The sequence below is a fragment of the Apostichopus japonicus genome, chromosome 9 (genome assembly GCF_037975245.1).
Source record: "Apostichopus japonicus isolate 1M-3 chromosome 9, ASM3797524v1, whole genome shotgun sequence".
Lineage (NCBI taxonomy): Eukaryota > Metazoa > Echinodermata > Holothuroidea > Aspidochirotida > Stichopodidae > Apostichopus > Apostichopus japonicus.
Genome location: NC_092569.1, coordinates 3,085,255 through 3,103,077, shown reverse-complemented (window position 1 = coordinate 3,103,077; position 17,823 = coordinate 3,085,255). Strand labels below are relative to the sequence as shown.

The following is a 17,823-nucleotide window of genomic DNA, read 5'->3' as shown; positions in this document are numbered from 1 at the left end:
TTTTGTCCGATTTTGGCCAAAATCGCGAATTTTTTAATTCTTCCCAAAATTGTTCCTGTGGTGTGTGGCGTCCTTTGGATTCCTTTCCAGGTGACAAGAATAGTATAAACACTTATATTTTGGTGGAAAAATGAAATTTAATAAAATTTATATGAATAAATATTATATTAATAAAATTAATAAAAAATTTAAATGACAAAAACTTTGCCGAATGCCACTTTTGACCCGACAGAAGCGCCTACTGGGTGCTGGGAGTCCCTTCTACGTATTCTGGGAGAGATTTGAGAACTTTCATTTTTGGCCTAAAATGGCCAATTTCATAAGGCTATACCCTTATGATTTTGTCCGATTTTGGCCAAATCGCGAATTTTTTAATTCTTCCCAAAATTGTTCCTGTGGTGTGTGGCGCCCTTTGGATTCCTTTCCAGGTGACAAGAGTTGTATAAACACTTATATTTTGGTGGAAAAATGAAATTTAATAACCATATTTCGACGTCATTCATATCGTATTTAAATGACTCACACTTCGTCGAATTTCACTTTTGACTCGAGAGAAGCGTCAACTGGGTGCTGGGAGTACCTTCTACGTATTCTGAGAGAGATTTGAGAACTTTCATTTGTGACCCAAAATGGCCAATTTGATTTTAGTGGAAAAATGAATTTTAATAACCATATCTCGAGGCCATTTCATATCAAATTTAAATGAATAAAACTAAAACAATTTTGTAAAAAGTTTACTGAAAAATAAAAGTTTTCCAATTTCTATGCACGGTTTCGATTAACGTAGCTCATATGAGTATTCTCTTACAGTTAAAAGTTGCATGCTATTGAAATTAAAGACTTTAAATATTACAAAGTATATTTCATATGATGTCATAAAATTGATCCACTATTATAACTACGGACTTATCATGAGATGATTTATTGACTGGTTATCAGAAGGGCGCCACCGATCTCCCGCATGATTTTGGAGAGTTATTAAAAAGTCGTGATATTGGCCAAAATTTGAAAAAATCATACCGTTAACCCAAAAATATAGTTTTCGAATTCCAAATTCCGTTGATTGCATTTGATTCATGGGGCTCATATGAATATTCTCTTGCAGTTAAAAATTGCATACTATGGACTTTAAAGCCTCTAAATATTACAAATGATATTTCATATCATAAAATTGATCCATTCTTAAAACAACGGACTGATCATGAGATGATTATTGACTGGCAGGTTATCAGAAGGGCGCCACCAATCTCCTGCATGACTCGCGATTTGCCAACATTTGAAGGAAAAAAATCATAAGGATGTAGCCTTACCAAACCAGAATGCAAAATGCATTGAGGTTTCGATGACTTCATTGTCAGACTTCTGCTTGTTTAAGCAGAAATAGCTGTCACAATATAAATGACCATTGTGGTCTTGGTATTTATATTCTATAAAAAACAATGTCCAAGAGAAGTGGAGGTGGGGTGGGGGAGGGGAGGGGAAATTTACAGTGGAAGATATGTGTTCAGGTAGACACCACTATAAAACACCTATCTGGAATAATTTCCTTGAAACTGTAATGATAAAAAAATGGAATGAAAGCATGTTTTTTTGTTGTTGATTGATTGCTTGGTCAGTAACTATTGTTCTTGATACCCAGTCACCAAATCAACAGACAAACAAATATTCTTTGTTTAATACGTTTCTCACAAAAGCAGTTGTTTTTTATTTTTTCTGAGCAGAGTTGCACATCTAAAAAAAAGGAAAACAACATTATGGATCATTTATATAAACTTCTCACACAGTCAAATAAACATTTACACAAGTCATACTAATAATGATAATATCACACATTTATATACATATTCACACCTCAACTTAATGCACGATTTTAAGCACTTATTTCATAGTGACTTTTGTATATTTCTTTGTAAAATCTCAAAATAATCATGGGCTCCAATTTTTTTTTTTGGCAAAAAAGTAATAAACTGAATGATTCCTTTTACTTTCTGATTTCTGTCTTTTTGAATGTTTCAATTTTTTTCTTCAGAATTGACTAAAGACAAGTCAACATATCTGAAAACATTTTATGAAAATATAAATGAATAAATATCATGTGGGCAATGATAAATCTGCTTTTGTTTTTTAACAATGAAGAAGAAAAAAATTAATTTTACGAAATGATTGCTTGCTTTTAGTAAAGCAGGCGAGTGAAACCATGGAATATCTTTATATTTTTTTACTTTGAATCTGGCAACCTTTGAATCTGGCAACCTAAATTAGGCGGTCGCATGTTTTATAAAGGTTGGTCCAAAATCAAACGTGAATCAATACAAACGGCATTATAATAAATAAACCAGTGAATAAATAAACAACACCCTGGTTTGATATGGTAATGAAAACACACATTTCACTGAGAAGAAAAACACCAGCAGGTATCTGAGACATTCATTTGTTTCGTTTTTTCAACATGAAATGAATCCATTCATTAAACAAAAGTTTTCTGTCTCATTTTATCTCTCCCTCTTCACCAAATGAACAGAAATTGTTGTTTACAAAGTCCAGATTACCAGTTCGTATCAAATATTGTCCAAACCAATTATCGGAAATCACAGGGAAATGTGTTTTTACATGTGTGGTGTCCAACATGTGTAGTCCAATTACATGTGTAGTCCAATTACATGTGTAGTCCAATTACATGTGTAGTCCAATTACATGTGTAGTCCAATTACATGTGTAGTCCGATTGTTGATTCTATAGCAAAACCTGTTGCTGAACATTCATTGTAAGCTTGGAAATGTAATACCTTGAAACACACCCGACAACTGGTTGACAGTGATTCCAGGCATCTTAGCACTGGTGCAAAATAATAGTTTACGGTCAGGGTAGAAATTGAAACGCAAGATGAAACGAAGAATGAAATATATAGAATAAGAAATGTCTTATGCCAGACGAAAGATTGCCACAGATCAACAGACAGAATTGCACGACGACAAACGAACCATTCGATAAAAAAAATTGCCGTGGAAGATGGAACAGAGAGAGAAAGAGGAAAAAAGAATGCTTTCACATTTACAAAACAACTCCGAATGATGCCGTGTCAAATGCTCTCATGATGATTAAACCAATCAAAAACGATCAAATTGAGGTCCAGTAAAAATAAAAATAAATTCATGTACATAATTTATGTTAAGAAACAAATCCCATAAATTAATATAGCCAATGATTATAAAATTTATGTTATACCATTCATTTGATCCAACTGATAACATATTTTGCATTCAAAATTTCGAATCATTTTTTCTCTCTATCTCTCTCTCGTGAATCAGATTGTAACAACACAGTGTTGTACACGAGTCACGACTGAAGTTTCCTAATTTTCAACAGAGAGCGATCTGGACAAAGTCAGTGAAGTATTTTTCCATCGAGATCAATACTGTGACTTGAGTCAATGGCTCCACTAGAGTCACAGAAATCACTGGCAATGACTCGACATGACCTTAAAAGGTAAGTGACCCTTGACCCCCTTTAACAACCTCTATCTCAAACCCATCTCATTCCATCATATCAAACTCAACTTTTCATCATAAATAGATATTTCTGCATCCAATTATTTAATACATATGAAACAAATAGTTTTTACCTTTACAATTATGATATCATAAACCCAATTTCATGTCACTCGTTCAACATACAACTTTAATAGCACTTTGATACAGTTTTGGCAGCTCATCAATATTCATATCATCATTTTATCTTTTCCTTCCGTTGAAAATGTGATCATTTGTCACTCTTTCCTACATGCAGCGATAAACGTTTTTTATCATTTTTATTTTCGGGAAAAAAATGTTTTGGATAAATAATCGTCATGACAACAAAGTAGAAATCATTCCAAGTGAGAGACATGGGATAAAATAAACGCAAATTTGTTTTCTTATATATTTTCAGCCTGTGGGTTGCAATTTCGTTAGCTTGCTGCACTAAAGCATTGAAACAGTGAACAGATACTGTTGTTATAAAACAATTGCTCGGTTTCCGGGAGCTTAATCTAACTGCTACAAAGGAGAATTTATGACAGTAGACAGCTGTTGATGGAGACAGTCAGCTATTGGACAACAAATGATAACTTTTACAGATCCAATGAACACTCAATTGGGTTCATTAATTGATGAATTAATCGGTTAATTCATGAAGAAATTTGCACACATTGACTTAATGATAAAGCACCACTTTCAGCCTCATTAAGATAAGTAGCTTATGGAAAAAACCTTTTTCTAAATGCCTCAAAGTTTAAGTTTGTATTTTAATCTCCAGCATTGGAACATATTAACAACATTGAAGTACCTCGACGAGAACGAACATCAGCTGATCAACACACATTGTAACACAAAGGATAAGTTTAGGCACAAACTTATTTTGGATATGTCGTAGATGAATAAAAACACGCTGCTATCAGCTCAAGTTGTATTTCTATAACACTTTGAAGTTTTGAGGAAATGACCCTTTTTAAAACTGCAGAAGCACATCAATTAAAGTGACTGGACTATAAAGTCTAGTACACAGACAATGAGGTCTGTTTCTGGAGTTTTATGGCCTCAATTGACAAGGTTATAATGTACGAAAACCTTTTTAAAGACAAGTGGTGTTGAATGTTACCCAGGGGTGCTTTTTGTTCTTATATGAAGTTAAAAGAATATATCTTAAAATTTAACGATTCACACGAATCGCAAAAGGCATAGTTGGTCTGCAAAAGCACATATCACAACAGAGATGAGTATCAATGTCACCAACTTTACAACCTAGTGAGGTGTGAGATAACACAACAGTCTCATGTATCAAGGTCACAATATCATAAATATAGTGTGCGATGTTTGGAGATAACGCAACAGTGATTATGTCATACATTCAGTGTGTGACGACATTGGGTGATAACACAACAGTGATGTGTACAAATGTCACAGGATTATAACAGCATGATGCACAGTGAGACAATGTGTATCAATATCACCGACGTGTATACATTGTCACATAACACGACAGTGATGTTTATCAATGTCACAATAGGTCTGTGACATCACAAGAAATATTGACACCCAAATTTCTGGTACAGCTTAGCATCTTCTCTTCTCGAAAACTGATAATACCCTTTTTAAATACCCAGAATGCCATTTCATCCCATTACTTCCTTTTAATAACTAGCAATGTAATAAACTGATATCCCTGTTAATGTGGCAAATTCTGGCATTAAAACTAATTAATTCAGCATTCTAAAAACAAAACAAAAAATTGAACAAACTATAAACACTCCCTCTGTATTACTGTAAACCTGATGGTATTTTAAAAGCAAAAAGCACCATATTTTTAAAAAAAACCCAAACTAAACACATGGTCCGTGCATTCTAATGCATGCAGGTAAAAAGGTGTATTGTAACTTTGTACTGTTTTTACGCTTCCTTCAAATAATCTTTGGCATGTGTTTGAAAACAAGATATTACAAAGATAAAATTACTTCCTTCTACAATTATTTGTGACACATAATGTGGGCAGAATGTTTAAGAAACCGGCCCCGAGATGATTTTGTCTTTTAATCTCTAATCAAGGAACTATGGGTACAGCTACTGTAGAGGAAAGTACAAAGCAATGGTGGTCCGAGGTTCGGTAAGAGGGGCCCTACAACATTCCTCAGAGTATTGCCCCGAACTTCAGCATACAAAAATAATTGTTAAAAGTTTGCAAAAGCACATGCCTGGAGGATTCTACTCTTGACGTTGTTCACATACATAGAGCGGTGCAATTAGAGAATTAAATGTCTGAGAGAGACGAAATTTCTTTGAGGGGGGGGAGGGGTGGGGGAGGGACAATTTAAGTTATCATTGAATTCTGAATGCAAGAGACCATTATATGACTTTCTAGCATATTTAGAGGCAATGTGGGAGGGGGAGGGGGTGGGGTTCTCTAGCCATAATAGCAGTCACATTGGTGACTGCTATTATGGCTAGAGACTATTTCTGTTAAACTTGACAAGTTACAATTTTTCTCTTCGTCTATTTCTGCATATCATAAACGGTACCATGAGTGGACCAATAAAAGTCTTTTCAAACAAAATTTTTGAAGTTTCAAGTCGAGCCAGCTGTTTTCAGCACCTTACCCTGTGTTTGCCAATGACCTATCTTGATCTTGCGTTTGGCAAAACTTTCAGAGGAAACCATGGACTAGTCCATCACCTAGCCTGTCGGTGTACAATTTTTTGCAATTTTATTGGGGCGTATTATGCTTTCAGGTGACTGTGTTTACTTTCATTCAGAGATTGTTAATCAGTACAGATTACAAACATTATGATCGATATGCTGTAGAGCTTCATACCAATGACCTATAAAGGAAAGTTAAATTTCAGATAATAAAAAAAGGTGGGTTTAAAACAGGCACTCAAAAGGAACCATTCTCAGCCTACAAGGTAAAGCAAAAGATATCCTTGAATTGAGTTTACATCACCCATTCCACTCAATTTTCAAACTTTCTCCTCATTTGGAAGCATAAATATTTACTGTTTATTAATAAATAATAACTATATGTGTGTTATTTTTATCCCCTCTAAAAATCTCAAACAAATACAAGCGGAGCAGATATAAATCAGAGAAAATAAAAGTAAAATAAAAAGTGACCCGCATAAGTTAGTTTAGGCAGGAGGTTATGTACATTACTTATAACGAACCTTAAAACCCTTTTAGTTAGTTTCCTGCGAAACAATATACACAAACTTGAGTCATTTCAGATATCTACTCATTATTTACATTGCCAAAAATTTAAAAAAAAATTGTACAGCAGAAGCTAAAAGTTCTCACAGAGAACAACTTTCCAGATAAGAAAGAATACTCCAGAGATACGAACTCAAAATGAAAATAAAAAATCATAGGAATAAGCATAAGTTTCATTGCACATTATGGCTTTGTCTGTTAGTAACTCAAACACAATCTCAAAATTTATCGGATAAATTGCAGTTTTGACTGTTTTTTATGTTGCATTTGTCAACCTCATTGCATTCAAACAAGTTTATATCAAACTGTGAAATATCATGCTAAATTTTAAGAGAAAGTTTTTTCTTTTCTAAACCTTTTCTTCAAAAACTTTACGTTATATTTTCAAACACAAGACAATACAAAATCAGCCTTTTCAGAACTTAAGATATATAATTTGTGCCCGTTTTCATGGTACTTCCAAGCCTGGGACAGTATTTAACATGTAAAGTTTCTACAATAGAGGTAAAAAATTGTGAGGGTTAGGATGTCATACCAGAACAGAACCTTTTCAGAAAACTCCATCAAAACACAGACATCAACAACTATAGAATCAGGAGTGAAAACAAACCCTCTAAGATATAGGTGAGACATATCTGAATGGTAGGGGCCATCAATGAGGGGAACGGGGGGGAAGGGACCAGTGGTTTAATGCTATACTGTGTTTTTTGGGTATGGAAGGTAGATGGAAGTGCACACATTTACCCAGGACAGGTAAAGGAGGGGGGAGGCAATAAAATTGTGACAATTTCAAGAAAATTCCAAAATTAAGGCAAATTGTTCCAATAGGTACAAAATAAATGGTATATCAACAAGGACCAGGGGAAGAAAAGGGCAGTGACCCTAGGTGGGATCCATGTTTTGCTAATTTTCATTTTTTTCATTATTTGTAAAGCCATCTGATTCTATCAAACAACCTTTCGATTTAAAAATCAGGGCCAAGTAAAGAATACTGGCTCAATTGAGTAAACAAATATGTCCCTTTTTGGGGCCAATTTTTCAATATGACTAAACCGAGCGAACATCGGTGAATATTACAACTGGCCCCAGTACTGTGGATTGAACTCGCACCGCATCAAAACATTTACAAGATCATCGGAACGACTTTGCCCAAATATCCTTCAATAGTTCCTCCCTCGATAGCCTCTTTTTCCTGCAACAAGCTCTCTACCGTTTGAAAACCCTCTCACAACGAGGATTGTCTCTCCTCATCACTGAAGTACTGTCAGCCGGTCGATATTGTTCCGCCCTCAATTTTGGTTGAATACAATAAAACACTTCTCTTGCTGAATACCTCAACATTTGTACTGATATGAGGGCCCGTTGGCTCTTTGCACCATACTCCTGGGTAGACCGATGTACCTCCTGATGGTCACACAGCCGTGGTAGGTAAGTGCTCTCGGCATCGGGCCCAGGACCGTCCATTCGTTGGTGACGGGGTCGTACTGTTCAAAGCTGTTGGTGGAGATGGTCAGAGCGTCCTCCATCCCGACGGTCCACTGCCCTCCCGTTACGTTGATCTTTCGGTTGGTCACGGTCGCAGAGTACAGCTCCCGAGTGTGCGCCTCCGCGTGAGGCATTTCACCGACAGTTTGAACTTCACCCTTGTGAGGGTTGTAGACCTTGGATAAAGTTAAAGACGAAATGACAAAAGTTACCTTTCGACATCTAATTTTGGGATAGATAAGAAATACTCCACATTCTCAAAATATCGAATTAGCAATTCTAGTGACATAACACAGCACTCTCTAATAGTTAGCAAAGTTTCAAACCCCCTCGCCCCCCCCCCCGGCCCAAATGAGTCCGTGCAATGAGTCCAGTTAGACATTTAACATTACAAAATGATAACTAGCTTATACCCAATATCTCCACAGGGACAATCAGTCCTTATTACTGGGCAGTGTAGTTTTGTTGTGTTATCAGTGCTGATTAGGATCAGTTGGGTGAGGGGGTAGGGAGAGGAGGGGGGAGTGGATAGGAGGGCAAAGGGAAGACTAACCAGGTAATAGCAAGTAAACGATCAACGATTACAGATTACGATTACAAGAGCAACAGCTACCTCACTGTTGAAACTAACCTCCACTTTGTACTCAGTTTTCCCTCCGACCAAGTAAATCTTGCTCTTGAGGGTCGCAGCGACGCTGGGTTCAATGGTCAGAGACACATCCTCTACCACTGTCCAGGCGTTTTTCTCCAAGTGGAAGCACTGAACCATTACATGTCCGTTAGGCCTGTAGCCTCCAATCACATACAACCTCCGGCTGTGAGCTGTCACCACAGGGTCGACTACACCGTAGGTCATCTCCTCCCCGGTCTTCCAAGCGTTGGATTGTCTACCATAGCGTTCCACCGCATTCAGAGGCTGGCCGGTCGCTTTCTCTCGACCGCCAACGACATAGATGCGGTCGTGGAGCACACCCACCCCGTGGGAGAACCGTGGCATCTTTAGACTAGCGACCTGTTTCCATTCGTCGTACAGAGCTATATACCTCCAGACCTCCCCTGTGATATTATCCCCTTTGTTACAGCCTCCTATCACATAAACATCTCCATGAAGGGAGACAACCTTGTACTTGACATTCCCACTGGGGAATTTGGCCAGAGGATACCACTTCCTACGAACGCTATCATAATAACATGTCTCTTGAACCCATTCTTGCTGTTTGTTTTGACCCCCCACGACAAAGGTGACATCGGCGTACGCCCTACGAGGTTTGCACCTCGGGTCCTTGGTGTGTTTGTTCTCTCTGATCAGAGCTTGCAGATCTTTGGCTTCCTGAATGATTTCCAGGCACTGGTTATTACTCTGCACTAACTCATGACTCTCTATTTCAGTGAGTAATTGTTTGGGGTCGATATACGGCAAGCGGACGGCTCTGATAACGTCCTGCAAGAAAGATTCCCTGATCGTCAGGTCGTAGTTCAACCACTTCATCAGAGCGTCAAACGCTTCCATTTCGCTGCGTAAGTTCAAATTGTCGTCTCCGAGATAATCCAGTATCTCGTCGGGGGCTAGTTCTGAATACTCTTGACACCTGGCAACTTCGGGAAAGTTCTTCAGCGCAAACTTTGTGGCAGCTTTCTGCAGATACTCACAGCTGGGATCTCTGGCCGCCCTCATGACTCCGAGACAGTTGTGAGCATTGAGTTTCTTCTTGATGAAGTCACTACACTTTTTGATTGCAGACTGGTGCTGCATCTTACAGGCGACCATCAGTGCCTCGCTTGCATTCTCCTCGCAGACCTCCAGCCGAGATGTGTAAGTGTAATTAATGATCATCTTCAGGACGGTCAGCTTCACGTCGTTGACGGTGATGCGGCAGTTTTGATCCACGGGTCCCAGTCTCTCTTCCACGAAATGATCTATGGTCGCCACGACGACCTTATGACAGGGGATGGATTCGTGTTCCTCGTTCTCCACGAAAAAGTATGTATCTATGAATCTACCGTCGAATCTCATGTCGTTCAATCCGAGGAGGATCTCCTGTACATGGTAAGGCTGTTCAAAGGTGTACTCTGTCGCGATGTTCTGAGTCGATTCACTGTAGGAATCCCTCTGCCTGTTATCCTGTCTCTCTAGAAAATCAAGGCAAGCTTGCTCTGCGGATTGCAGATGAAAAATTCTAGTGGCGGCTAACATTTTTGCAGCGTTGTCGCTACTTATGGTTAGTTTTGATGTGTAAATATAATCTATGAGAGCCTGAACTACCCTAGGTTCTGCCTCTGTCAGGGTGAGCTCTCTCCTCTTTATACTCTTACCATCCTCCGTGATCTCGTCGGCAAGATTGACGGCAAAGTACCTACTAGTCGCGGCTAACACGACTTTGTGACAGTCAAAGCTTTGGTTTCCTACGTGTATGGTGAAGTCTACGTACTTTTTCATGTTACGGAAATGGTTCAATTTCACTAAAACATCAGCTGCGTAATTGGGATCGTCGACCTCTCTGAGCTCGTTGACGGACGACGCGACCGTCCAGGTGCTGCCGTCGGTGTGAATACTGTCCCCGAGAGAATACTGGCTTCCGAGGCGACTCAGGCGATAGAAAGTACTCCTGTCCAATGACATTCGCTTTGATAGCGACAGGTTGGATCCTTCAATCTTGGTGACGAGTATGGCAGAGTCCCGCGAGGACCTGTCTCCGATCATGCCGTTCCAGGTGCCGAAATCTAGGACAATATTGGTTTCACCCAGAGGACTGACAGTTTTCTCGTCATCAGTGGGCATCTCGGGATACATGAACCCCCCAGGTTCATGGTCAGGGGGGTGGGATTTCTTACGACGACAGCTCTGACAGCACCCCATCCTCTCTGTCTATTGCACAACGCTCCCTTTGGACCTACTGTTTAAAGAAAGAGAGAAAAGCATTAAGAAATGACATCAGGTTGGGGGATGCTGGGGGGGGAAGTAAAATGGTATCACTGAGAATTCTGTTTGTGCATATATATTACTATTAGAAATTCTACTAGACTTGATTACTATCCCCGAGTAGCCCCAACCCCCCCCCACCCCCCCCCCCCCCAAATTGTGTATCATTAAAGTAGTTCCTCGTGTAAATCAGCTCAACACGAGATATCTGTTTCTAGATGTGAATAGTTGATACTGAAGGTAAATGAATGTGGATAATTGAGCTCCCATTGGAGTAAACAAAAGATTTATATTCAAGTCTTGGATATAGTATGGCTCTTTCTTACATGCATATTCATAAAGTGTGGGATCTCTATGTAAAGTGTGATGAGTGGCTCTAGACTTCCTTGATCCAAACAGAACTGACCTTTGACCAGGGCTTTAAACTATGACCATAGATTGTTTTAGGCTTGTTCTCCAATTATACACACTTTTACATGTATTAAGTAGTATTATTTAGTATTAATTTATATTGCATTCAATTAGCACCAATCATAAACACTCTTAACATGGTCCTTCGCATTAATGTAAATTGCGTTTAATTAGTACCTTGTACGACACTTGACACCGTGGCTAGTGACACAAATATTCATAGATATTTGGATGTCTCGATGCTAAAGACTAATGATATGCTGAATATGCAGAGACTTGACACTTTGCAAATTCATGACAGAGGGAGATGCAGGCCTCTAATTTCTGACTAATTTTTACTGGTTAAATGCAGTGGATTTTGCAATGTGCCAGTAGCCCCCCAAAAAGCTTGAATTCTATGTATCTATGTATTTCTATGTATCATGAGCCCTGTGTTACTACTTAAATATTATCAGCAAATATTATTGGACTATTCTAGACCAGAGATTCATGAAGAGACTACAAATTGATGGTGAATGTTGGGTCAATTTTCCAATAAAATCGTCTCATTTTCCTGATTGAGGGCCTGATTATGAACTCACTTTTGAAAACGCCAAACCAGTCAATCCTGGTACATTGATGGATCTTGCAGACAGATACGATGACCCAGCAACTTCCCTGACTTGGTCAACAAGGAATCTGAGACTCTCTTCTGTTGGACTGACATCTGATCACTGTGGAAAGAAAAGAAAAGCGAAGGGAAAGAAAAGAGGGAAAGAAAAGAGGGAAATATGGTCAAACATCCGTAAAGGCAAAATCAATAGGGATAATTACACTTAGTACTGTAAATAGGTTAAGTACATACATATGAAAGTGAAACAGCTGAGAAGGTATGTGATGCATAAAATGTAATTTCAGATAAATACATACTTACTAACCAAATGAGAAAAACATCTGGCTTTAATAGTGATATCCTTGCCATGTTTCTTATGCATTAGAATACAGTATTTAATTAATATGTTACACTGCAGACAAGTTATTTGGTTGACCACCATTTTAAACCTGCTTTGAAAGCATCAGCTGTAATTGTCCCAGGACAGTAAATTCATGCAAATCCCAACACACACACACAGTGTTAAAAGTTTACCAAGTCATTCTAAGCACGGTAGAATGAGAGTGCTAAGGTTGTGGGTAGACAGGTAAGCGAGGAGCGAAGTAAATGGCCAAATTCTCTGATTTTGAGGGTTTGTGATGAAAAAATTCGGCCAGCTTATTTGTCAAGTGGAACCGGACACTTTGTTAGCTGATACACTTACAAGGCTCAGCTGTCAAAGTGAACGACCTTATGTTTCTCTTTCAGTCTTGATAAAGCACCCGCAACATTCTCCGGCGCATTTTGTATTTAATGAAAATATGTGCAATTTTCTTTTGGGAATATACGCTTATCACAGCTTTTCGTACTTCATTTGGTTGAGTATCTCTGAGCGTGCATGGCTTTAAGCCAACATGCACAAACCATCTCGACAACTGACTTACGACTGAAACATTTCACAAATTATACATTGACATATTCATCGATATCAGAGATATTTTTAAACCCTTGAAAGCGCTTTAAGCTCATACATGATGGTATTTGAATTAAAGAAACAAGGTACATAAGTCACTTGAACAGGAAAGCATTGCAATCAAAACAATTTTAGTTGCTTCGGTGGGACATACAACTTCTCTATCAAAACAGGAAATGGCAGCCAAACTTTACCAAACCCAGACTGTTTAATTAGATGATGTTCCATAATGCATTTACAAGGATCTGCAGAATGCAGCTCTAAAATAACTTGTCAAACCACCATCAATAATGTAATTCCACTCAAAATGTTAGCAAAGCTTTAATATTATACATATTTATATTGCATTTTCCAGGAAACTTGCTGTCCAAGTCCTTGGAAATTTAAGTGCAATTTGAAGCTGTACTTATCAATTAAAGAATATATGACACTACTTTTTAACGTCCTGTTGACTGGGAATGTATCCAGGAAAAGAATACTCCTTTGGCTCTACAGATTTACCCCACTCAGATGAAAATGACTTAAAAATTGCATTTACCAAAATGCATAGCTATTTGTTTTAGAATACAATAATGTTCTAGTATTACATGCAGTGGTAGTGGATATATCATGGCTGTATGGGGTGGGGGGTATGTTGTATGGGGTGGGGGGAATGAGTGGGGCACAAAAGGACACATTTTCACAAAACATTCTTCTTATAAGTCAGAATTACGGTCTTGTAAGATCCTCACAAAGAAAACGTTAATCAGGGAGCTAGCTACGACAGACTTAAAGCAGCTGACCCTGGTTTAATGGTCCCCCCCTCTCTTGTCAAACAGTATAATCACACAGACGATTTTGTTTATATTATACATGTATACATGTGCAGTCTGTGTCTGTGTTATTAATACTGACATCTGCACTAATGAACAGGCCCAGGAGTGTTTCAAGTAATGACTTTCCATCCCTGCAATTTAATTACAAAATAAAGGAGCCACATAAAGGCTGTTAAAGTCAACGTATTAAACAGCACCATTGGTAATTATCGCATGCATGCACAGACTGCAATAATTAGGTCTAAATCATAATAATTGGTACGGAAGAATTAGTATGAATTTATATAGCATATAATGCCATGAAAGGATGCTCTGTTGTTTATCTGATGTTTACCAGAAATATTTTCTGGTTGAGCTATTAGAATTTATTAAATCTATAGGTTAACATTAATAACATTTCGGCCTACAACAAGGAGCAAACATCATTAGCAAAATTAATAAGCCTAAAAGGAACAATTTTTTTCTCTTGAGAAATGTAACTAGCCAAGAGAAGGAGGTATAGGCAGATTGGCCAATTAAATTGGCAAAGATGCACTCCTGCTGATCAATCAAATATCATTTACATATTTATGTACAATTGGTCTATAAATTGAGGTTATATTCCGGACTCTTCTCAAATAATTAGACTGTGGATCAGGTATCTTTGTCTGTCTTTTATCACACAAATCATAATTCTTCTAGTTCCTACAGAGATAATGCTTAAATCAACCCATCTTACCGATCAACATTACAAAAGCTAACAATGTAGAGTAAACCCAAAGTTTGAAAGAGCCCAGAATCAAGCAGCTAAAATGATATTCCAAACCAGAGAGCATTACAATCACTGTACTAACCATATATACGTACAGTACAGAGCTATCCAGAACTCAGCATTACAATCACTGTACCCAACCATATATGTACAGTACTGAGCTATCCAGAACTCAGCTTTACAATCACTGTACCCAACCATATATGTACAGTACTGAGCTATCCAGAACTCAGCTTTACAATCACTGTACCCAACCATATACGTACAGTACTGAGCTATCCAGAACTCAGCTTTACAATCACTGTACCCAACCATATATGTACAGTACTGAGCTATCCAGAACTCAGCTTTACAATCACTGTACCCAACCATATACGTACAGTACAGAGCTATCCAGAACTCAGCATTACAATCACTGTACCCAACCATATATGTACAGTACAGAGCTATCCAGAACTCAGCTTTACAATCACTGTACCCAACCATATACGTAGAGTACTGAGCTATCCAGAACTCAGCTTTACAATCACTGTACTCAACCATATACGTACAGTACTGAGCTATCCAGAACTCAGCTTTACAATCACTGTACCCAACCATATACGTACAGTACTGAGCTATCCAGAACTCAGCTTTACAATCACTGTACCCAACCATATACGTAGAGTACTGAGCTATCCAGAACTCAGCATTACAATCACTGTACTCAACCATATACGTACAGTACTGAGCTATCCAGAACTCAGCATTACAATCACTGTACCCAACCATATACGTAGAGTACTGAGCTATCCAGAACTCAGCATTACAATCACTGTACTCAACCATATACGTACAGTACTGAGCTATCCAGAACTCAGCATTACAATCACTGTACCCAACCATATACGTACAGTACTGAGCTCTCCAGAACTCAGCATTACAATCACTGTACTCAACCATATACGTACAGTACTGAGCTATCCAGAACTCAGCATTACAATCACTGTACCCAACCATATACGTACAGTACTGAGCTCTCCAGAACTCAGCATTACAATCACTGTACCCAACCATATAAGTACAGTACTGAGCTATCCAGAACTCTGCTTTACAATCACTGTACCCTACCATATACTTACAATAGATGGCGGGTCGCTTCTGCTGTGCAAGTGACTTTTCCATGCTTGTTTCCTTCACTAGGCTTTGGGAATCGATTAGCTAACAACCATAACACATAGGCTCATGGGCGGCGATCATGGGGGGGACGGGGGGACATGTCCCCCCAATATTTTAGGTGGGGGGATATAGTATCTAATATCCCCCCCAATATTTGGTGGCATACTTTTTTATTAAGCAAATGTTTTGTATTTTTTTATGATATCGCTAGTAATTTCAAAATAGAAAATGCTTAGATGCATTTACAAGGCCTGGGAAGTGCCATTTCCATCGATCTGGTAGGCATTTTCGGCCAAAATTTTCTTTTGCGCTTCGCGCCAACTTATGGTGGCGCTACGCTTAGAAAGTCTGGGCACAAGCTATGCCCCTCCCTTGGCAAATTCCTCGCAAGGCGCCTGTCTAAATTTTCGAAAATTACTTGACCAACATTCTTCATCATACTTCCCTCTACTCGTTCAATTTTGAACTGTCTGTTAAGGGTTGAGTTTTTTTTTCTATATTGGTTGTCCATAGATGAATTTTTTTGCAACATTATGGGTATGTTTTGAAGTGAATTTATTATTCAAATTTTGAACAAATAATGGGCTTAAAACCTTGAAAAGTGGGGCTGACGGGTGTTGTGGGGCGTTACGTAGAATTACCTACAAATGCAATGATCCACAGGAGATGCAATGAGGTCGAACATAATGTGTGACTGGTGACAATCTTGAAAAAAGGTTATGAATGAAAAAAAAAAAAAACTATTAGGAAAAACTTGGTTCTCAGGCAAAAGTGTACATTTGGTTGGTCATTTTCAAGCCCGAGAAGTGCCATTTCCGGTGATCTGGGGGGCTATCAAAACCAAAATTTTTCTTGTACGCTGCGCGCCAACCAATGGTGGCGCTCCGCTTAGATAGTAATTCGCCTGCACCCAAGCAAATGTCCCCCCCAATATTTGAAACAGATCGCCGCCCCTGCATAGGCTTATGCAAGAGACTAATCAACTTGAAAAATGAAAGGCAATCTTACTTATGGGGTGGATTTTCAAATGCTCAGCATTTCAATCCCTGTACCCAACCATGTACATGTACAATACTGAGCTCTCCAGAGACCTCAGCATTTCAATCACTGTACCCAACAATATACGTACAATACTGAGCTCTCCAGAAACAAGAAAACCTATGCGCACAAGTATTTTTTGAATGTACTCGCCATTTTTTTTTTAATCACTCTGGTGATCCATACTAGTGATTCAAAAGTCCAGTTCCTTCTGCCCTCCAGTAGCAATGCCAGGTCCCTGTGGTAGCGTTGCTAGCCTGGGAATCGTTACCAAGGTAACTAGAGACCCAAGCCAGGTTACGAGTAGAAACAAGAAAACCTATGCGCACAAGTATTATATGAATGTACTCCCGTTCTCCAAAAGAACGAATCCGTTTTGTTTAATTGTCTCACTCTGGTGTCCATATATACGGAGACCAGAGCCTATCAATTACTGTACTCTACAATAGACTTACAATACTGAGGTATCTGGAGACCTCAGCATTTCAAAAAATGTACCCAACAATATACGTACAATACTGAGCTCTCCAGAAACAAGAAAACCTATGCGCACAAGTATTTTTTTAATGTACTCGCCTGTTCTTTAAAAGAACGAATCCGATTTTTTTTTTTATCACTCTGGTGTCCATACTAGTGATTCAAAAGTCCAGTTCCTTCTGCCCTCCAGTAGCAATGCCAGGTCCCTGTGGTAGCGTTGCTAGCCTGGGAATGGTTACCAAGGTAACTAGAGACCCAAGCCAGGTTACGAGTAGAAACAAGAAAACCTATGCGCACAAGTATTATATGAATGTACTCCCCTGTTCTCCAAAAGAACGAATCCGTTTTGTTTAATTGTCTCACTCTGGTGTCCATATATACGGAGACCAGAGCCTATCAATTACTGTACTCTACAATAGACTTACAATACTGAGGTATCTGGAGACCTCAGCATTTCAAAAAATGTACCCAACAATATACGTACAATACT

General features: G+C 38.6%; 1 protein-coding gene across 5 annotated transcripts in view; it reads right to left on the bottom strand.

Annotated features, from left to right (window-relative positions):
* Positions 1–3,289: 3,289 nt before the first annotated feature.
* The window catches only part of LOC139973313 (kelch-like protein 38), a 79,392-nt gene continuing 64,858 nt past the window's right edge, over positions 3,290–17,823 (bottom strand). For all 5 annotated transcript variants that reach the window (XM_071979907.1, XM_071979906.1, XM_071979909.1 and 2 more), the window contains 3 exons: positions 12,132–12,263; positions 8,851–11,113; positions 3,290–8,395 (listed from right to left, as the gene is read on the bottom strand). In XM_071979907.1, coding sequence (XP_071836008.1) covers positions 8,069–8,395; positions 8,851–11,076 — 2,553 coding nt within the window. In that variant the 5' untranslated portion in view covers positions 11,077–11,113; positions 12,132–12,263 and the 3' untranslated portion in view covers positions 3,290–8,068. The remainder of the gene's footprint in view (positions 8,396–8,850; positions 11,114–12,131; positions 12,264–17,823) is intronic.